General features: G+C 38.6%; 3 protein-coding genes and 1 long non-coding RNA gene across 5 annotated transcripts in view; all 4 read right to left on the bottom strand.

Annotated features, from left to right (window-relative positions):
* LOC123508790 (glutamate receptor ionotropic, delta-2-like) overlaps positions 1-3,687 on the bottom strand; it is a 4,320-nt gene extending 633 nt beyond the window's left edge. The window contains exons 1-10 of one of the 2 annotated variants that reach the window (XM_045262706.1): positions 3,629-3,687; positions 2,550-2,674; positions 2,365-2,468; positions 2,109-2,199; positions 1,603-1,761; positions 1,364-1,511; positions 884-1,101; positions 453-604; positions 195-305; positions 1-37 (exon numbers count right to left, since the gene is read on the bottom strand). The exon at positions 1-37 is cut by the window's left edge and continues 124 nt beyond it. In XM_045262706.1, the coding sequence (XP_045118641.1) occupies positions 1-37; positions 195-305; positions 453-604; positions 884-1,101; positions 1,364-1,511; positions 1,603-1,761; positions 2,109-2,199; positions 2,365-2,468; positions 2,550-2,597 (1,068 nt within the window). In that variant the 5' untranslated portion in view covers positions 2,598-2,674; positions 3,629-3,687. Of the gene's footprint in view, positions 38-194; positions 306-452; positions 605-883; positions 1,102-1,363; positions 1,512-1,602; positions 1,762-2,108; positions 2,200-2,364; positions 2,675-3,628 lie in introns of both variants that reach the window. The other variant, XM_045262705.1, reaches the window with a different exon arrangement.
* Positions 3,688-6,282: 2,595 nt separating this feature from the next.
* Positions 6,283-7,864, bottom strand: LOC123508967. The gene is made up of 2 exons (XR_006676059.1): positions 7,710-7,864; positions 6,283-7,066 (listed from the first exon to the last, which is right to left on the bottom strand). It is a non-coding gene; the product is annotated as an uncharacterized LOC123508967 (long non-coding RNA).
* On the bottom strand, positions 7,863-9,677 carry LOC123508667 (ionotropic receptor 93a-like). The gene is made up of 6 exons (XM_045262513.1): positions 9,585-9,677; positions 9,299-9,446; positions 8,723-8,937; positions 8,270-8,421; positions 7,963-8,063; positions 7,863-7,870 (listed from the first exon to the last, which is right to left on the bottom strand). The coding sequence occupies exons 1-6, from the start codon at positions 9,675-9,677 to the stop codon at positions 7,863-7,865; spliced, it is 717 nt and encodes a 238-aa protein (XP_045118448.1).
* A 6,177-nt stretch (positions 9,678-15,854) lies between these two features.
* Positions 15,855-18,758, bottom strand: LOC123508869. The gene is made up of 3 exons (XM_045262855.1): positions 18,652-18,758; positions 17,789-17,949; positions 15,855-16,476 (listed from the first exon to the last, which is right to left on the bottom strand). The coding sequence occupies exons 1-3, from the start codon at positions 18,735-18,737 to the stop codon at positions 16,361-16,363; spliced, it is 363 nt and encodes a 120-aa protein (XP_045118790.1). The 5' UTR covers positions 18,738-18,758; the 3' UTR covers positions 15,855-16,360.
* Positions 18,759-22,660: the final 3,902 nt, after the last annotated feature.

Here is a 22,660-nt window from a genome sequence, read left to right on the forward strand (position 1 = left end):
GTGCTGCACTAGCCCCGCCTCCGTCATCATGCGAATGCTGCATCACAAACTCTTTGTCACTTCAGGTCACTTTAGGGTTCATCTTCATTCATATTAGTGCTTTGAAACGTATGTAATATCATTGAAAAGTTTCATTCACTATTTAATATCGACGAGATGCTTGTGGTAAATACTTATGTAATGATGAGACTCACAATCTGTTGGCTTGGCGAATGTAAGTAGAGTTCCTCCTGAAGGCAATTCCCATCCACACACTGGAGATGACGCTCTCCCGCGCCATGTAGATGTGGCAGTCCCCGGTGGTGCTGTGGGCCAGGCAGCTCATTAAGAGTAAACTCAAATAATATGGAGGAATGCTAAGATTTTTTATTATTATACGAGTATTATTAGGACTAAACTCATTTAAAGTATAAATTTAAAGATTTCTAACATTGTCCTTCTCCAAGACTCACCCAAAGTCCCACGCCATGACCTTGATGATGGTTGTGTCGTCACACAAGGCCACGTACTTCCCATCCACCACCTCATGACGCGCCTCCCAGCAGTCCTTGAAGGTGCCGCCCAGACGCTGGTATACCTCCAGCTGTACGCCGCTCTTCGCCTCCTTCAAAGACATTTTCCAAATGTTGCTGAATATTTCTCCTGGCGCTCCTCACTTTAGATTAATAGTATATACAGTCCGGAAGGTAAATAATTAAAGGTTTGGGTGAACCACGGCAACCAGTCAAATATTTTTATCAAAATATTTAACCGTGGTACTGTGTTCTCCTTTTGTGTGAGTGTGCGAGGCGGATCCTCATAAAATAAAAGTTTCCAATGGCTGATCTGTGAATCTTTTCCTCTACCTGGCTGTGACACAATGTGGTGGATTGCCACGTGTTACCCTGAAGTACTGATGCAGCGATGTTCCTCCCTCCAGCTTCCAGGGCAGGTCGTCCTGCGCCACCAGGTCTGCCAGGGAGTCAATGGGAATGGTGACTCGGGGCAGAGTGAGCATGGCGGTGAGGATGCCGCTGTAGGAGGACATGAACACCAGGGACGCCAGCAGCCAGGTGGTGACCAGCACGCGGCCTGTATCATAGGGCGGCAGCCACAGAGAACCTGAGAATAATATAAGGTGGTAAAATGAGACCAGAAATTTGAATACCAATATTTTTCCTGCTGTGGGAAGCGTGACCATCACGCCTAAGTGAAACAGTGCCAGGTCAGCCAGAAGTGCCCAGCACACCAATAACCGTGACTAGTGTGCCCACAGCTTAGGGAAAGCGTGCATAGCGTATGTAATGTGCTGCTCCATCATTGGCAAAAAAGACAGTTTGAGAAACAATTCACTCCTTCCCCAGTGATGAGGTGCGCCGCTCACCCTCCTGTGCGAAGGACTTGATCACCCACAGGATAGTGTGCCAGTAAAGGTTCTTGACGACGTGGCCAAAGACGCGTCCCTCGATCTTCATCAGTACTATGGTGGCGCAGCTGATTGCCAACATGCTCATCGCCGTCAGGAGCCACACCTGTGGACGACACCGCCACCTCAGCACCTGTGACACCGCTGCTTGGTGAAGAATGTGTCAGCAGCCTCAGACCTTGCGCCTCAGGCCTCACCTCCAGTGTGAAGGCCTTCAGGAAGCCCGCCATGTCTGTCCGCAACCTCGGCCTCTCCATCATCATTGCCTTGTTTGCCCCAGAAAGCGGGACAGACATGTCACAGATAGTCTCCCGCTGCGGCGTGATGGTGAAGGGACCCACCGCGAACTCAGCGTCCTGTTGGCAGCAATGATTTGTAAACTATCTAACTTAGGGTGATTACTGTGCTGATTCATCTTGCTAGGCGCTGATTGCCATGCATCGATTGAAATAATCAGTCAGGTGTGAGGTTTTGTGTGGGGACATACAAGCAAGTGCAAGTGGGCCTTTTTTTATATATATATTGTTGCACTTGACTGACTCTCTCTCCTACATAAAAAAAAGTGCAATATCATTCATATTTACTAATTGTGCTTCCTGTACTAGTACAAGTGGCACCTTGTGCTACACTGAATGATGACTTGTGTTGTGTGTGGTTGCAGTGCTGTGTTCAGATGCCGTAGTGCAGCTGCGTCAGGACTCACCTCTCGTTGTAGCATTCCCAGCATGCCATTCCATTTGCCGTTCTCGTCGGGTCCTCCCCAGATCTTTTCGGGAGAGCGAATCAGTTCGTAGCTGTCAACACCATCAAACACTTACACACCATGTCAACACCAACATTGTTGTTGCGCTGTAATCTGGCACACCAAAGCAAACTGTCATGCGAAGCTTCTTAAAATTGGCGTTCTTAATCACTTATAGCGAAATTGTTCGCGAGAAAAGAAAGGCTTTGCCACATACTCAAACTGCATGTTGTTGGAGAGGATGTCTAGCACGTTGCCCATGGGCCCTGTGATGCGCACCGAGCCGTCCTGCTGCGGCACCACGCGTGTCCAAGGCACCCACTGCACGCCGGAGCAAGGTACAATTAGTGTGCGGTATGTCACATGGATTACCTGACGGCTTCCTATGACCTGTGAGCTCACCTCCTCGTAGGTCACAATGAAGAAGGGTTTCTTCATAGAAGACGCCATTCCTATCTTCTTGTGTTCCTCTCCTTATCAGTAGAATGTCTCTGCTGGTGGTCTCATCCGCCTCACTTCCCTTTTCCCTGTTCGATGGAAATACTTTGTACCAAATATGTATCAATGCCTTCAATGTTTGGTACTTCCATTTGTGTGAAAGATGCATGTCATCCACGTGATGTGTCAGGTAGTTTTGTGATTTTTTGGTGAAATATTCATGTACATGATTTTGAACTGTACATGTACCACATAAGTTACTAAATGGTATGAGAAGCTTTTAAACTTCCTCTTATTTGCTGTTTCTTGTTTTCTTCTCATGAGCATTACAAAACATTAAATATTTTCTTTTAACTTAGTTTACATTCTTTTTGCGATTCCAGTACATGCACAAAACACAAAAATATAATTACCATTCTTACCAAAGGTAGAAACATTACTTCATCTCAGAATTATGACCATATAACTTTCTATGATGACAAAACACTAATGAAATTGTCAGGATCACCTGGTTTCATTTCTCAAATAATCATAACAGTGATCTATCATTAAATTATGCCACTCACAGCGTTAACACTAAAATATCTTATTGGAACTACCTAAATTGCACCTAACATACTCTAACGTAATGCAGCCTACATCTAACGTAACCTAACCTAACATATCTTAGGAATATCTGTTCACTTTCCTTACGTCCTATGACCAATGAATAACCGCCTTACAAAGTCTGGCAACTAATATATTTTTAGCAAGTTAGAGAGCTCGGGGTGGAGATGAAAGTGAGACGCAAAATAGCCATGAGTGTGATATGTGACAGAAAACAATTTGAGTATTGGAAATATGTCACTAGTCTAACAGCTAAATTTTCAAATATGACCTGCTGGATATTCAGTTTATGTGTAGGAAATGTGCTGGATTCTTATTTTTTGAGTAGGAAATATGACCACCTATGTGTAAAATATATGACAGTACTCCAATTACTGTATGTTTGTAGAAGTGACAACGCCCTTAGTGTGTTACTCGATTAGTAGCCATGACTCTACCTGCAGCCTGTGACTCCTCGCGGCCAGGTGTGTTCGCGGCCCTCACCTGCTTCACCTCCTTCTTATGGCTGACTACCTGAGGAATCTACTTGTCACTTTTTATTATCTGCTTCACCTCTACCCCTCCTCTCATCCCCTCATTAAAAATAGACAGGTAGAGATGCAAGGCTGTCTCCCTCATTCATTATGCAAGTGCCTCAACACACCTGTCACCTAAATTCGCGTGAAATAGGAATGTGATGGCAGGTGTGGATTTATTTTCTCATAAGTGATTAAAGTTGAATTGCATATTAAAGTTACCAGTTGTGTTATTATGGAGGTGCTTAGATTTGATGCTTTGTTTCTTAGTTTTGTTTCTGGTGAATCTTTTTTGTTGATGTTGTTATTATTGTTGTTGTTGTTGTTGTTGTTGTTGTTGTTGTTGTTGTTGTTATTGTTGTTGTTGTTGATGTTGTTGTTGTTGTTGTCGTTCTTATTGTTGTTGTTGTTGTTGTTGTTGTTGTTGTTGTTGTTGTTGTTGTTGTTGTTGTTGTCGTTGTTGATGATGTTGTTGGGCTGGTACGATGGTGGATTTTGTGTTGCTTTGTAAAATGGGAATCAAATACAGCTGTAAATTTAATGATGCTTCTTTTATCGGCAGAGTTTTTCCTTCATATATACGCAATTCAGTTATGAGTTGATTTTTTTTTTTCTTATTTCATTAACACATTAATTATTTCATCAGTGTGACCTATATTTCTGCACTAAGGCCACACTCACCATAACTGCAAGGAATCGCATTCACTGTAATCCATTTTCTCACAGACAAAGTTGGATTCTAGCACATAAATTATTCATCTACCTTTCTCATAATCCTTTGTTCTCTCATTCCTGATTACCTAATATCTTGATTTTCATTATTTTGATATTTTTCTATTCATATTCCTGATTTTTTCTCCTGATTTCCTTACTCCTTAAATTTAAACCATTTCCTTAATTCTCACATCATTTCTCGTGGTTTCCTGATATCTCTATTCTTATTTCCTTTCTCTTATATTCCTTTTTCTACTTGTGATATTCTGCTTTCACAACTAACTACGATTCTAACTTATGACATCCTTTATTCCAATTCTCTGACTCTATTTTAGTCGTCAGACGGAATATGAACACCAATATTTTTAATTCCCGTTGATTTCTTAGAGAGTTAAGAGGTGAGAGACATTGGTTCCCTGATTTGCTGTTGTTGTTTATGGCATGACGAAGAGAGAGTCACAGTTTTCATTACAGTTGCCGTTGCTGAGCAATAGATGGTGTGTGGAGGGAAGCAGGGAGGGAAGGATGGAGATGTTCCCAAGACAGAATGTTGTTTTTGTTAGTAGTGTTTTGTCGTAATTCTATTTATAATGCTATTGCCTCTATCATTATTCTTGTTGTTACTATTATTATTACTTTTTTTCTTTTTCTTCTTCATCATCATCTTTTTCTTCTTCTTCTTCTTCTTCTTCTTCTTCTTCTTCTTCTTCTTCTTATTATTATTATTATTATTATTATTATTATTATTATTATTATTATTATTATTATTACCATTATTATTATTATTAGGGAGGCGGTGGCGTAATAGATAAGGTGGTGAGCATGGGATCGGGCAGACGTCTACGCGAATCCCACCACATACCGCTTTGAAGCTATACCATTTGTGGAGTGGTTTAAAGTTACCTACATGTCACCGTGATCCCCAGTTCTAGGTGGTTACACCAAAGATGGGTTTGGATCGTGATTTTTTTTTTTTTATACCATGTGGGCTTTTCACGGGAATTTATGGGCTAAAGGGGATACTTTTTAGGGTACCTCCTATCTTAAAGCCCACCCGTTAGGAAACCGTTGCCCCGAGTGAGGAAGCCCAACCTACACTCAGACCGTGGACAGGATTCGAACCCGTGCGCTTGGAGACCTCTAGGATCCCAAAGCACGCATGGTTCCACTGTACCTTTTGGCCCTAATATGGGCACCACTATAAATAAAATTGCCTGCGCCACTAATGGGCGGAACCTTAACAGCGTTTCCTACATATACTCTTCAAGTATGCCTACAGGCACTATAGGCCATAACGTAAAAGGAAAAAAATATTATTATTATTATTATTATTATTATTATTATTATTATTATTATTTTTATTATTATTACTATTATTATTATTATCATTAGTAGTATTTTAATAGTAATAATAATAATAATAATAATAATAATAATAATTATTATTATTTTTTTTTTTTTTTACTATTACTGTTATTATTATCATTATTGTTTTTATTATTATTGTCATTATTATTATTATTATTATTATTATTATTATTATTATTATTATTATTATTATTATTATTATTATTATTATTACTATTGTTATTATCAATGATATTATTATTATTATTATTATTATTATTATTATTATTATTATTATTATTATTATTATTATCATTTTTATTATTATTATCAGTTTTATTATTATTATCATGTTAGTTCAGTAGTAGTAGAAGTAGTAGTAGTAGTAGTAGTAGTAGTAGTAGTAGTAGTAGTAATAGTAGTAGTAGAAGTAGTAGCAGTAGCATTAGTAGAAGAAATAATAACACATTCATTAAGACAGTAAATAGTATATCGGCAGCATTGATAGTACATAATCTTGTAATGACTTTAATTAATACATATGCTTATAACATTACAGTTTCTGAACAAAACTTGATAGATGTACTTTTATTGCGTGAGATAAAAGAAATAAAAAGAAAAAAATAGACATATAATAACAGACTGGATATTACAATTCCATTTGGTCTTGACTGGTATCGTATTACAAAACGCAGATTAATATCACAACAGAAAACACGAATCGAATACTCATATCGTTCCAAAACAACATGAATTTAAAATATATGTTGAATTAAGACTTGGAGATCAAAACCCTAACATAAGGTCTAATTGATGGGTGGGAGGAACCTTTTTTCTTTAGTAACCTACATGGATTTTGAATTAGACGCTGTAGCTCACCTTAAATAACCTCATGAAGACTAACTTTGCTGCAGCTTTAATATAATTTGTTTGTGTTCCTTTGTGTATCCCTTTCATTGATGTGGAGGGACGAGACAGGAGGAGGTGAAGACTAACTACTATGCTACACAACTTTAATATAATTCCTTTGTGTTTCCTTTTAATTTGTTGGTGTGAAGAGGCGAGATTGATGAGGAGGTGAAGACTAACTATGCTGCAATTTCATCTAATCTCTTTGTGTTGTTTTGCGTTTCCTTTTGATGCATTGCCGTGAAGGAACGAGGCTGAGGATGCGGCGAGGCGGAGTAAGTGGCCGAGTGTTTGGGTGACGGGTCGATCACTGGCTGTCTCTTCCTTAAAATGACGAGAAGCCAAGATGCAGCTTCTCTTCAGCGAATGCCAACACTGAGACGAGGTAACCTGTGGCGAGGGAGTTGTGTTGAGTCTTAGTGAGGAGTGAAGTGTGTTGTGTGAGATGGTACTACTGTGGTGTGGTGTGTGCTGAAGTGTGGTGCGGCCTCGGGTACTGGCGTGGTGATGAAGTGTGATGTAGAGTGTGGTGGTGGAGCGGTGTGTGGTACCGATAGGGTGTCTGGTTTGGGATGTGGTGGTGAAGTAAATAGTGGGTGTGGTGTGTAGTTGTGCAGTGAGGTGTGTTTTTTTGGTGGTGAAGTTGGTGTGTGGTATGGTAGGTGTGTGGTGTGTGGTGCGTGGTGTTGTGGTGAAGAGCTATGGAATCAAAGTATTCACCTCATTAGTCGAAGAGTTTTTACCACACGATAATACAAAACTCTTGATGTGCATTTATACAATTTACACGAATTACACCCAATTACATTTGTTATTTAAAAAAAAGATACTGTGAACGGTTTTGCAATATGTTTCACTATAAATATCCACCGCAGCGTAATGAGGAATCTTTTAACAGATGCGCTACGTTTGTACTGTACAAAGCTGGAGTTATTTTCATTATCTTTTCAAGACCTCCGCGCGTTCTCCTGTAAAAGGAGAAAAGTGAGAAGGAATAGGGGGAGGAGTAGAAGGGAAAGGTAGAGCAGCTTACCAGCAGCCAGCAATACCATTACCCCCAGCATGTTGACCAGGCCGAGGGGCTTCACACCACTGCCTCGGTCAGCTGAGGGTGACTTCAGGCATTCCGTGGCGTTGGCAAGTTCCCGCCCAAGCCACTCGTCCCACAGCCCAGCCTCTGTCAGCCTCAGGACTCTGTGAAACACGAATACACTGACATGTATTGTAGGAGTCCACACCTTCAAAATCTGTCATGCCAACTACAATTGGAACTTACAGTTCGTTACCCGTGGCAAAGTAAATGGATCCAGGAGGGAACAGCAACGACAGAGTCCTGACGTCCTGCAGGCGATGTTTTGCCATGTAGAAGTGGCACCGACCAGTCATGCTGTAGGCAAAGGGTTTACTTCATCATGGTGCGTGAATGAGGCAACTCCAGATAATCACTACATGATCGTCACAAATTGCGGGAAGGTGTCGGAAGCATGGATTTCCTACTGGTGAGAAACACTTGTGGTTTTCTGAATTGAGAGCATTAGCGGTCTTCTCTGGGAAATGCTCTGAAATGAAAAAAATATACAAATTAAAATATACCTGAAGTCCCATGACATAATGGACCGTATGGTGAGTGTGTCACAAACTGAAGCGAACTCCCCAGCGCGGATTGCCTCACGCCCCGACCAGCAGCTGGGGATGAAACCAGACACTTCCCTGCCCACCTTTTGCGTCGCTTTATCTTCAGACTCCTGTATGAAGTGTAGAGGAAGGCGGTGAGATGGTGGGAGGTAGTGGAAAGGATAGGAGAAGAAAGCATGAAATAATTTCTATAGTTTAATGTTGGTCTGCTTAATTAATCAAGCGGAGATGTCTCATGATGAAAGCATGACACAGATTTATATCCATAAACACTTTAAGCTTTTTGAGAGAATAGGGAAAACGATTTCTTTGAGCTGTTTATAAAAAAAAAGCTCATCACGCCCACGCATAATGTCAAGGAGCAGGTCACATGACTGAGTCCAGGAAAAAAGAGCAAGGACAAATATTTACCATCATGAGCTTGTCAATCCCTCCAAACTCTAGTTTCCAGGGCAGGCGGTCCTGGTTGGCGAGGTCGGCTATGGAATCTATGGGCACGTTAGTCTTGGGCAGTGTGAGCATGGCGGTGATGTTTCCCTTGTAAGTGGTCGTGATCACCAGGGCAGACAGGAGCCACACTGCCACTAGGACCCGACCACTAGCGTTTCCAGGCAGCCATGAAGTTGCTGAAGGACCACCGTGGAAAAACGTCACATTTATTATATGATTTCTCTTATTTATCTAGTGATAGAACAATTGTACGGCATTTGAACGTAGATTTTGACTATGAAGGAAAGAGAGGCACTGGTGGAAAGTTGTGCGCTTGGCTTACGGTCATTAAGAGTCGACTTCGAATACTGGACACAATGGAGATCTATTTAAACATTGTTTCCTTTCACCCTGTGCAGTGTAAATGTCATTCAGTGTGGCGTGGCATGTGGCTTAATTCCATCCAGTTAGTAGTCAAAACCTTTATTCTGTGGTGGAATCTTATTGTTTGATGATAAGAAGAGACATATTACAAAAGATGAGAGCGTCTTCACCTACATTGCTGAACCACTCCTTGGATGCTCCACTCCGCCGCCCACCACGCAGGCACCACTTTGGTATTCCACTGAAACTTGTTGCCTACCCACATCATGCCCATCATGGCCACACCCACCACTGCCAGGCTCGCCGCCACTGACAGCCACACCTGACCATGATGTGCATAACAAAGGTGATAAACACAAGGTCCGTAAAGATAGATTTTAGGATAAAACCAGAAACATGAATCCAAGTTTTAAATTGTCGAAAAGGAAATAGGAAATTGGCTCTCAAATAGCTATATTACTGGAATAAACTTAGTAAACGGTCCAGTAAGGAGCTTTAAGAGAATACCAGACGGATATGCTGATGATGATGAAAGGTAGACATGCACATGCATGCTTTTATATAGACACTGCCATGTGTAGGCAAGCTGATTTTCGAACTTTTTTTGTGATTTTTTATCTTATGATCACGTGGCACAGAATGTTAAAGACACGTCAACCTTCTTCCTCCTGTCCCACCCTCTACTTCCCTCTCAATAGTACCTGAAGGGAGAAGGTCTTGACTATACCGGCAGGATCGCTGGGGACAACAGGGCGTGGTGTAATCACGTGGTAATTGATATAGTAGAAGGAGGCAGTGAGGTCAGCCACGGCCTCCCGCCATCTGCTGGTTACGAATGGCCCCAAGGCGAAGTCTGCTTGCTGAAGTGTGAAGAGGAAGAAATAAACGCACAAGAATGTCGTAATATATAACAACATTGCAGATAAAGAAAGGCTGATATTAGTAACGATTTGGCAATGAAATAATTTAGCTGATATTACAATTTTGCCGAGATGACAGTTTTCACGATATAAAACATTGGCTGATATAATGATTTTGTCAATATGTAAATACTTGCATTGGGAACAGTTTGCCATGTATCAGTCATGCTGATGTAACGGTTTTCCAAATATAAAAGGAAATTCCCTTGCCTATGAAACAAGGTCTAGCTACTCGTACTACCACTAACATGACGTTTTTGCCAATATTCACTACCCACCCCTGTCATCAGCTGCCCCATCATTCCAGTGAAACTGCCGTTGTCCAGCGGTTTGCCCCACAAGCCGTCGGGAGGCCGCACCACCTCATACCTGCGACAGGAAAATATTTAACTTTGTTACTAGTACTTTACGTGGCTGTTGAAACGATCTACTGCTCCATGTTTGTCAGGAATCATTCTCCTCACCCCTACACTCACCTGCAAGCATACGATCCTACTTGTTAATGTGCTTTGTGACATTTCAGATTTCAAGGACTTGCTTACGAAAATTGAAAATGTGTAAGTGTTTCAGCATGTTAACCCGGGATATCTAAATTAGCTCCTTACTCTTGGAGCCTCTAAAAGAAAATGAGAATGTCTTTGCTACTTTTCTTTGTGACATTTATAAATTGAAGCAACTATACAAAATACAATGAAAATACATGACTGTTTAAATTGCTAATCCATCTGAACTCGCTGTTAATTCTTACACTCTTCCAGAAACATAAATTCATTGTATCCCGCGTCTTTGACTAATATACATGCAGAGTGCGCAAAGCAAATCAAATCTAACTGCAGAGGCGAGAAAAACGGATTCTTTAACACTGTTCTTACTCAACAAATATGTTCACAGGTTTTCACATTGAAGATGACAGAACTTTTTTGTTCTTATTTGTACCATGTGTGCTTTTCACGGGAATTTATGGGCTAAAGGGGATACTTTTTTAGGGTACCTCCTATCTCAAAGCCCACCCGCTAAGAAACCGTTGCCATGAGTGAGGAAGCCCAACCTGAACTCAGACCGTGGACAGGATTCGAACCCGTGTGCTTGGAGACCCCTCGGACCTCAAAGCGCGCATGGTTCCACTGATCCACCACAGCCATCGTAATAAAATCACATTACCTTCCACAAGAAACTCAAAATTGGTTGAAATGATATGACACTGAAAAGTACAGGAATGAAAAACACAGAGCAGCAAACATTTCTCGTTTTAAATTGAGCGTGCCCGTAAAGACAACATTATGCAATTAGCAAAAAAAAAAAAAAAAAAAAATTCTTCATCGATGTCTGTAATACTAAGTTTCAACTGTGTATTGCTTTACTGTATTGGACTTTCTCGCTTCTGCCGTGAGTGGTTAGCATGAAAGGCATGAGGAAAGGAATGTTGGTACAGGTGAATGTGTGTTCATTACCTCGCTTCCAGCACGCGACAAAACTCCTCCACGAAATGTTTCATGGGCCCTTCGATGTCCAGCCTGCCATTGTCGTAGAACACCTTGACGAAGGGTATCCACTGAGAGAGAGAGAGAGAGAGAGAGAGAGAGAGAGAGAGAGAGAGAGAGAAGGAAGGATATATATGGACACCTTCCAATCATATACTAAATAACATTACTACCACCAATTTGTTGTTTGCGCGTCCCTCCCCACCACCGCCTTACCTCCTCGGCGGCCACTCTGATCACAGGCCTGAGTTGAGTCATGGAGACGTGAGTTGCTTCTGCCGCCACCTGCGCCGCCTATCGCCTCGGACCGAATGGCGGCACGACGAGCGTCCCTAAGTGATCCTCTGCTGGTGAGTGTTCAGTGTCCGTCCCGCTGAATAATGAATGGCGGTGTAAATTAGAGGTTATTTATTTACCTTTGCCTCTGGGCTGTGGGGTTTGTGGGGTGTCTTCCCTGATTGCTTCTCTCGTGGATGCAGGGATGCGTTTAAAATTTCATTGTTTTTACCTCATGTGTTACTGCGGTGGTTTTGCACTTCTGGGCTGGTGTGCCTCTTATTTTCTGCGATTTAAAGAGACCGTGTGGATGAAAAAAAATTGAGTAAAAAAAAAAAAAGAACTCATAATCGTCAAGAGGAGAAATAGGCCAGCTTCCATCGAGCTCGTTAGTGTACTTCAGAAGTTGCTTTAATACTTAATGATATTCTTCCAGCACAGTAATCTGTCATCTTTTATATTCCCAACTAAATATCAAGAGAGACAAATTAATACGTTTAATGATCTTTTTATTTATTTTTTTTCAGGGTAAAGAAAAAAGATGCATACAGCTTGTGCATGTGTGTGTGTGTGTGTGTGTGTGTGTGTGTGTGTGTGTGTGTGTGTGTGTGTGTGTGTGTGTGTGTGTGTGTGTAACGAGAACTGTTCACTCCCTAGTCACTGCTTAACGAGAAACAATGAAACATTGAAACACTTATTATCCCATATAAATGTGTGTATAATTGCAAAGTAATTATCATTATTATAGGGAGGCCACATAAAGCCAAGGTTTTTGAGCAACAATGAAAAAAAGAAAAAAATCGGTGAACAGACAAACACTGAATAGAAGTAGTTGATGTACAGAATATGAGCCAAAGAAGTAAACTTTCACAAAGTAATCATAATAATAAAGACAGTAAGCATACTATTAATGATAATAGTAATTACAATATACAAATGATAGTAATAACAATAATTGCAGAAATTGTGATGATAATAATGACAACAATGATAATATTAATAACAATGTTAGTAGTAGTGATAATAGTAAATAAGAAAATAGAAAGTAATGATAATAACATTAATAATTATGATAAAAGCATTAATTACAATAATAATAGTAATGATAATAATAATAATAATAATAATAATAATAATAATAATAATAATAATAATAGTAATAATAGTAATAGAAATAATAATAGAAATAACCAATTCTAAAAATAATGACAATAAATAATAATGATAATAATAATAATAATAATAATAATAATAATAATAATAATAATGATAATAATAATAATAATAATAATAAAATAATAATAATAATAATAATAATAATAATAATAATAATATTAATAGTAATAATAATAATAATAATAATAATAATAATAATAATAATAGTAATAATGATAATAGTAATAGTAATGATAATAACAATAATAATAATAATAATAATAATAATAATAATAATAATAATAATAATAATAATAATAATAATAATAATAATAATAATAATAATAATAATAATAATAATAATAATAATAATAATAATAATAATAATAGTAATAATAATAATATCAATATTGATAATGATGATAGCAAATTAAATAAAAACAATAGAAAAATTATACAAAGGAAGATGAGAACCAACATGACACCAAACAGAAATGTGACACAACACTGATACACAAAAACAAACCACAGTAATTAAGAATCATTTGCCTTCTGAATTGCTCTTTAAAGGAGTGTGTGTACTGCAGGCAACATTTTTAGATTGTGTGGGATGGAATTCCAAGTTTTGGTTCCAAGGTAGGACATGGAAAGTTGGAAGAGAGTTAGGTTATATCTAGGTATACGTTAGTTTTCATAAATACTGGTAAGATAATTATGATGAGGTTGTGGGATTAGCCTTTTTTTTACTTTTTGTACATATAAATGCCAATTTGTAACGTACTTATGTCAAAAAGTTTTAGTTAATGTGTATCTTTAAAAAGAGGTAAAGTATGAGAAAAATTATAACTTTCAGTTATGATTCTTATAATTTTCTTTTGCAACCTATACAGTGGTAACAAATGTGTAGGGTAAGTACTGCACCAGATAGATGTACAATAACGTAGGTAAGGTAAGACATGAGCATTATACAAAGTTGTCATGGTATCACAGAGCGTTAAATCTTTAATTTGATTAGTTAGAGACAATATTCTGGATAGTTTTAGAACTATACTATTTACTTGGTGCTTATAGATCAATTTATCATTACATATATATTATGGCTAGAAATGTGTTTGGATCAGTTCTGTGTACAGTATCGTTTTGAATTAGTAAAGATGGAAGCATTGATCCTGGATTGTTAGTAAATATCATTTAAAAAGTTTTATTTACGTTTCCTGATGAACGGTTGCTACAACACTGTTTATGAAAATTTCTGGATCAGAATTAGCTCTGTGTGTCATATCGGTCGGGTTTTACTAGTGATATATAAAACTGAGTCGTCGGCAAAATGAATGGTTTTGAAATTTGTAAATATTTGTGTAATATCATTAATATGTAATAGAAACAAGATCGAACCCAAAATACTATCCTGGGGAACGCCATATTGTATAGATGGAAATGTAGAAATAGAATTGACAACTTTTGTTGAATACGTTCTATGTGATAAGTAATCCTGAAACCAGTGGTGAGTATTTCCTGTGATTCCATAATAATGTAATTTAAGGTTTTGTTAGATGAATGAAGCTGCTTAATAGTGAATGTTTTTTTGTCCAAATTGCTGTAAATTTCCCCTCAGAATGTTCTCAAAGCATCAAAGGTGCTAGGTCACGACAAAACCCTAATTAACTTTCATTCTCAAGATTAAGAGAAATGTTTTCATTAGTTTTTCAAAAATCTTAGAAAATACATTTGATATAGATATGGGTCTGTAATAACCTACCTCATCTTTGGGATCTTTCTTATGATTAGGATTACCCGTGGCAAGAGGAACTTAAGGAAATGTACCATAAGCGATACATTTATTGAAAAGAATAGTCAAAGGTGTTGCTAATTGAGTTTTGCAGTTTTTGACAACAGATACCTTTAGGGATTTCGTGTATATTGTTTTTTTTGTTTTTAAGATAATTAATTACATTTATTACATCTTTATCAGTAGTTATTGTGACTGCCATTGGATAATGGTAATTACCTCTAAGGAAGGTGAGAGGGTCAGTAGGATGTAAGGTTAGCTTGGGCGCTTTCGTTTTCTTGCTCTTAACGGTCATAGTGTTTTGGTGATAACTGATATGATGTATATTAGAGATAGTGGTAGTAATAGTAGTAGTAGTTGCTGTTGTTGTTGTTGTAATAGTAGAAGTAGTAGTTGTTGTTGTAGTTACTTTTCTTGTTGTTGTCATAATAATAATAGTAGTAGTAGTAGTAGTAGTAGTAATAGTAGTAGTAGTAGTAGTAGTAGTAGTAGTAGTAGTAGTAGTAGTAGCAGCAGTGGTAGTAGCAGCAGCAGTAGCAGTGGTGGTAGTAGTAGCAGTGGTGGTGGTGGTAGTGGTGGTAGTGGTAGTAGTGGTGGTAGTAGTAGTAGTAGTAGTAGTAGCAGTAGTAGTAGTAGTAGTAGTAGCAGCAGCAGCAGCAACATCCCAGCACAATGGTGTGATAACAGTACATTTATACTCGAGTGTCAATACATAGGCAGTGTTTCATGAACTGCAAAAGTGAAGCATAGCTCGAGAAGGCAGTGGCAATGCTGAAGAGAGGTTAAAGAAATATATACATGTCCTCAGTGTTTCGATTAGGAATGCTTGAAGATATTGTTGATAATATGAATGATAGATATAATGATAAGTATAAAGGTGTTGAAACGAGATATTGTTGATAATTAGAGGCGGGAGGCTTCATTTTTTAGAGTAGCAATGGAGTTATAGCTGCGTAGAAAGAGCTGGGGGTTTTTCTATAATGTGAAGGATATAAGAAATGATGAGCGATGGTAAAAAAAAAAAAAATGGGAAAAATAATCGTTAAGAATGTTCTGAAATGAAGAAAAGCCGGAATAAAATAAATGCAATAAATGTTATGGTTCTTTAATGGTCAGGTTTCTTCCTCGTCACAATGCACTAACTCTTCCTTTTAAATACTAACAGACAAACAAAACCACAACATAGAATTAAGCATTTTTGTTAAGGTTTCGCTTCTCATTCAATATCGTCCTCGAAAGATACGAACTTATTTACAATTACAATACATGTTTTTCTCTTTTAATATTTGGATTCAATCGTCACAGCTCGAAAGAGAAAGTTAATTCATAATAAAATTGAGGACACGAAAGATTTCATATACTAAACAACAATATCAACTTTATGATCACACTTTTTTTTTATTATAATGCTAATGTTTGATAAATAGTGTGTAGATTTTTCATACGTAATATTCTTCATTTTCAGAAACCTAAAAATGTAAGACAATTATTTTTAGTCTAACGTTAACATTTCATTGTCAGAAGGAGCCTAATATTATTCTTCACCCTGGCAAGTAGTGAAAAACCTGTGACGAGGAGGGCAGAGCTGGGCGTCCGGTTCATCAGTGGCATGTGGTCAGGGGTTGGTGACGCGTGGGGGTGGAGGCAAATTCGCGGCTACCATGGGCTCATGTTTGGTACGGTAGATTAAGAGAGTCTCCCCAGCGAACAGAATCACCGAAGCGACGTACCCTGGAATATTAGTGCAGGAATCGGTTGTTTGTTGTTGCTTTGTGATGTGAGTTGTGTGGTGATCGCCCGTGTTCAGAAACGACTTCCATTCTCACTACGACAATTTTCCATGGCCAAAAGAGACAACTAGCCGTGTTTTCAAGACGGTTTTCTTTTAAGTAAACTAGAAATCTTGCAAATTTATTATCAGAACCATAAGAATACTCTTAAAAACACGAGTATCTTCAACTGGATTCTTTGGAAAGCAGTTATGGGTACAAAGAAAAGCTCGTGAGAATACCGGCCTATGTCTGACAACGCATCTCTGACTCGTTTTCTTTGTGCTCAAAATGTGAACTGCGGCGGTGTATCTGTTCTGCATAAATGTGGTGAAGTTCTCATGTTGAGCTTCTTAATGATCAGAGGTGTCTGTTTAGTGACGCTGTACTTAACTAGTATAGAAATTTTTTTTTTTTCCTGTTGTGTGGTCAAGTTTGGTTTGTAAAAAGAAATAGCTGAAGAAAGAAAAAATAAAGGCAGAGAGAATGATGTGTTGAAAAGAAAGGAGTATAATGAGAGAAAACCAAAAATCAAGAGGAAAGAAAGCAAATTTGAACTAAAAGATGAAAAAAAGTAAAGGAAAATGCTGAGAAAAATGAGAAAGAAAAACCTAACAATCAACACGTGCACAACAATAAACAGAAAGATAAACAAATCTCAGAAAAAGAATTTGAGACGACGCTAAAATAAAAAAAAAATAGAAGGAGGAAGGGGAGGAAAAGGAGGAAGAGGAGGAGGAGGAGGAGAAAGACAATGAGTAAGGATAAAAATAATATGAGACGACTCAAAAAAAAATATATATAAGAAGGAAAAGGAGGAGGAGGAGGAGGAAGACAATGAGTATGGATGAAAAGAATAAGAGAAGACACTAAAGAGGAAAAATATAAGAAGGAGGAGGAAGACAATGAGTAAGAATATCATACCAATACCCAGGAGGACTAATTTGCCCAGTAGAGAAGGAGGAGGGAAAGGAAGAGAAGGAAGATAATGAGTCAGGATGAACAAAATATGAGACAACAATAAAAAAAGGAAAAAGAGGAGGAGGAAAACAATTAGTAAAATTAGATAAAATATGAGACACCACTAAACGAAAAGGAAAAGGAGGAGAAGAAGACAATGAGTAAAGATAAATAGAATATAAGACAAGGTTAAAAAAAAAAGGAAGGAAAAGGAGGAAGAGAAAGACAATTAGTGACGATAATTAAAATATAAGACAACACTAAAAATAAAGCGAAAACTAGGAGGAGGAAGACAATAAGTAATGATATCATACCAATACCCAGGAGAACTAATAAGCCAAGTATGTCCTGCACACCGAGAGGCTTCACACCCTTGCCTCGGTCAGCTGTTGGTGGCTTCAAACATTCCTTGGAGTTACCGAGTTGCCGCGCCAGCCACTCATCCCACAGACCTCCCTCCGTCAGCTTGGAGATCCTGAAGCGCGAAAACACCGGAACACACAACTGGAGTTAGTGAAGAGGATAGGTAAAGATATACTTGGAAAGGAAAAGTAGGAAATAAATTAAAAAGAAAGACGAAAGAGAAGACGTGTGGAAAAAATGGAGGGAATAAGAAAAGGGAGAAAAGAGCAATACATGATGAAGGAGTGAATAGAGGTATAAGAAAAAAAAGAAAGGTTTAGTGTAGAAAAGGAGAAATAAGGAAACATTGAAAGGGTACAGTAGCAGGATTGTGTGACTAATAACTAATAATAATGAAAATAATAAAAGGAGAAGAGGAAAAGAACTAAATAAGAAGAGAAAAACAGAGTGTGTTAAAATGTAAGCGGTTATAAAGATGAATAGAAGGAGTGAAAAATAAAGGCAGAGAAATAAGGAATGCTAGTGTAGATTTATTTATAAAAGTAGTGGCACTGAGTTAATTTATAACAATGAAGACAATCAAAAGAAAGAGAAGGTAAAAGGAAGAGAAAACAGAGTGCGTGTGAAAGTTAAAATGGATATAAGGACAAGAAGGAAGAAAAAAAGAGAGAAGGAAAGAGTAGGTAAAAAGTAAGAGAAAAGAGAATGAGTGAGAAAATTAAAATGGATATAAGGCGAAAGAGGAGGAGTGAAAAATTAAGGTAGAGGAATAAGAAATACAAGCGTACATTTCACAAGAAGTAGTGGCACTCACAGTTGATTGGCTCTCCCCATCAAGGAGGAGTTGGTGGAGAAGAGCAATGAGAAGCTCCCAATGCTGATGAAGGCGTGTTTTCCCATGTAGAAGTGACACCGGCCATTTGTGCTGAGGAAAAATAGATATAATGAAAATCTCTAGCAGTGAATTTAGTAAGAATTGGGATTGAGGTGTAGCTTATCGATCCTTTTGTCTTAGACCAGGGGTTCTGAATCTGGAGTTCGCGAACCCCCACGGGTTCACAAGATTTCCAGGGGTACTTAGATGGTTGATTTAATTAAACATCCTTTGCAGAATACCTTTGCCTATTGAGTTAGTGTCAGTCACTAAATTAACATTCTCTTCAATGTCAAATTACTGTGAGTTCGGGTAGATGGTCCTATAACTCAGAGGGTTCTTAACGAGAAAAAGTTGAGAACCCCTGATCTATAGGCTAAAGGCATAAACATTTCCTCCTACATTGCTCAGCCTACACCAATGAAAGAGCCAAACACACCAATTGGCAGCGTCCTTACCCAGAAAATGAAGAACACCTCATTGGAAAATTTTATTTTTTAAAAATCTAGTATAGAAGAAAATAAAGAAATAATATATAATTTTTGGAAAAAAAGGGAACATAAAGTAAAAAGTTTAAATAATAGTTAATTACAGCTACAGACCCAGACAAAACCCAAACCAAAACACATCAGGAAGTGCCGATATTCAGGCTACACCTCCGCCTATCAACTGAACTGAACTGAATACCATGTTCAGGCTATGGCAAGACAGAGCTCAGGAACACAGTGATGAAAACACTACAGCATCCTCGGACTATCTCTGTTTTAGCCGCAAATTTTTTTTCCCATAAAGAAAACCGAACAAACATTGCTCTACTCATTCCTTGTGAAGAATTAACCTGTGCAGAAGCGAGGTGAAATGTGTGTTAAGGTTCCGTGCTGTATTTAAGTCTCTAGAAATTAAAGATCTTGGTACACCAGACAATTATGTTTCGCTCTATACTATGATGTTAGTTGTATAAACTCAAGTAACTATAAAGAAATACCATGGTAGAATAAGAACAGAAAATACTGGAAGGAGTAAAAGCATGGTAAATCAATAGATACATCGTAATACAGTGTTTAGAGACGACTACTGTGTACTGCGAGAGGTTGCTGATCCACTCCTGAATTAAACCAACCTGCGAACACTGAAAATGTGACAGTTTGGGTCCCCTCATATTGACATTAATCAAAGTATTACGATTTATTCACAATAGTAATATATTATACTCAGACGGAACACGGGCCTGATGTGTTTGAGATGTGGAATTTTGTTATAGTACATTTCGCACTATATAGCGTCTGTTTATGATCGAAAAACTACAGCTTCTGGTAGATATACAATAATGTTATCTATCGATTTTCAGTCTTAAAGTAAGGGAAAATGCAAATATTGATGCATTTCTTATATAGTCCTCCTTGCTTCTCGAAAAGGTGCACGAACTTAGAAAAGGCTGAAGAACACTAAACTATACCCTTAAAATTGGTATATATATATATATATATATATATATATATATATATATATATATATATATATATATATATATATATATATATATATATATATATTCTTCATTTCATAGAACAATTATTTTTGTTTTTTTTATTTGTAAGAGTAGATGAAAAAAATTGTGTTTTGCGTTCCTATAGATTATAATGTGAGGGATTTAGAATCGTTTTTAAGCATGTCAGAGTTCTAACACTTTTTTAAAGTAGTGTTTTGAAATATTTCAAATATGTACTGCTTAACACGACAATATTTTTATATTAGAAAAATTAGTTTTAGTTAATGCCAAGTCAGAATTTTAAAGCATTCGGTGTCTGGCTGCCGTTTTATGAATTCGCATTTTCAAAATTACTTACGTAAGTGTGTAAAGACGTAAATATAACTGAACCGGCTGGCTGGGCCCAGACCGACACCTCCCTCCTCCTCGCTCCCTCCCGGTGTGTGTGTGTGTGTGTGTGTGTGTGTGTGTGTGTGTGTGTTTTTTATTCACCACGAACATCTACTGGTCACCCAGGCAGCCTTACCCCAACGGAAAGAGCTCAAAGCTCATACTGATCTTCTGGTAGGACTGAGACCACTTCACACACCACATACACCGGGAAAGCGAGGTCACAAGCCCGTGAGTTACACCTCGTACCTATTTACTGCCAACTGAACAGGGGCTTCACATTAAGAGTCACGCCCATTTGGCTCAACGCTCCCAGGATTCGAATCAGGGCCTTCTCGGTTGTGAGCCGAGCGTGCTAACCACTACACTACACACTGTGTGTGTGTGTGTGTGTGTGTAATTCACTGTTTGTTTGATCTGCTGCAGTCTCTGACGAGACAGCCAGACGTTACCCTACGGAACGAGCTCAGAGCTCATTATTTCCGATCTTCGGATAGGCCTGAGACCAGGCACACACCACACACCGGGACAACAAGGTCACAACTCCTCGATTTACATCCCGTACCTACTCACTGCTAGGTGAACAGGGGCTACACGTGAAAGGAGACACACCCAAATATCTCCACCCGGCCGGGGAATCGAACCCCAGTCTTCTGGCTTGTGAAGCCAGCGCTCTAACCACTGAGCTACCGGGCCGTGTGTGTGTGTGTGTGTGTGTGTGCGTGTGTGTGTGTGTGTGTGTGTGTGTGTGTGTGTGTGTGTGTGTGTGTGTGTGTGTGTGTGTGTGTGTGTGCGCGCGCGCGATGATGGCAACTTTTCTTGAAACAAAGGAACCGAAGAATACAACCTCGGTAAAAGGCATCGATGGCAAAAATGAAGCATTTCTGGAAACTAAGGAAGAACAGAACATGACATTAGAGAAAGCAATTGATAATAAGAAAGGAATCATTGTTGAAACTAAGGAGAACAGAACTGTGGAAAATCCTGTTGCCGAGAAGAATGAAACCATCGTTAAAACCATTGTGTGTGTGTGTGTGTGTGTGTGTGTGTGTGTGTGTGTGTGTGTGTGTGTGTGTGTGTGTGTGTGTGTGTGTGTGTGTGTGTGTGTGTGTGTGTGTGTGTGTGTGTGTGTGTGTGTGTGTGTGTGTGAGTGAGTGAGTGACTACGTGTGTGCGTGTGTGTGTGTGAGTGAGTGAGTGACTACGTGTGTGCGTGTGTGTGTGTTTGTGTTTGGGTGTTTGTATGTGCGTGTACGTGTATTACCTGTACGTGTGCCTGTACGGATCTCGTCATCAGCTGAGGGTCTGAGGACAGCACCCAAACATTTTTTTTTTACTCAATTATGCAAAAACTGATATTCCAACATTTACAATTTCGTTGGACTGAAAATATTGAAAAAAATGTCTTTCTGCAAACTTTACTTCCTGGCATGCCTGGTGGCCGCCTTCGGGGGCGGCAAGGGAGACGTGCAACAGCACGTCTCCCTCATGGAGGTGCACCGTGCCCTCGTGGAGGGGGGCACTGAATTAGTGGGGATGGGTTCCGAGGGGGAACCCATCAGTTTGATGGACTATTTAATGCTGGATGAAACGATTACTGACACTGATGACACGGACAACTTTAGCTTAGACAAGATCCTTAGTGATGAGATGGCAACTTTTCTTGAAACAAAGGAACCCAAGAATACAACCTCGGTAAAAGGCATCGATGGCAAAAATGAAGCATTTTTGGAAACTAAGGAAGAACAGAACATGACATTAGAGAAAGCAATTGATAATAAGAAAGGAATAATTTTTGAAACTAAGGAGGAGAACAGAACTGTGGAAAATCCTGTTGCCGAGAAGAATGAAACCATCGTTAAAACCATTGAGCACAGGAACCAAACGGTACAAACACCTGTTGGTGATAAACACGGGACAGATAATGGAGCTAGTAAAGAGCAGGAGAATAAGATCTTGGATAAGATGGTTGAAAAGAGAAATGATTTGGATACTAAAGAACAGGAAAACAAAATCTTGCTAACAATCCCTGTTGATAAGAACGAAACATTTATGGAAACTAAAGAGCAAG

This window comes from Portunus trituberculatus, chromosome 25 (assembly GCF_017591435.1).
Source record: "Portunus trituberculatus isolate SZX2019 chromosome 25, ASM1759143v1, whole genome shotgun sequence".
NCBI classification, from domain to species: domain Eukaryota; kingdom Metazoa; phylum Arthropoda; class Malacostraca; order Decapoda; family Portunidae; genus Portunus; species Portunus trituberculatus.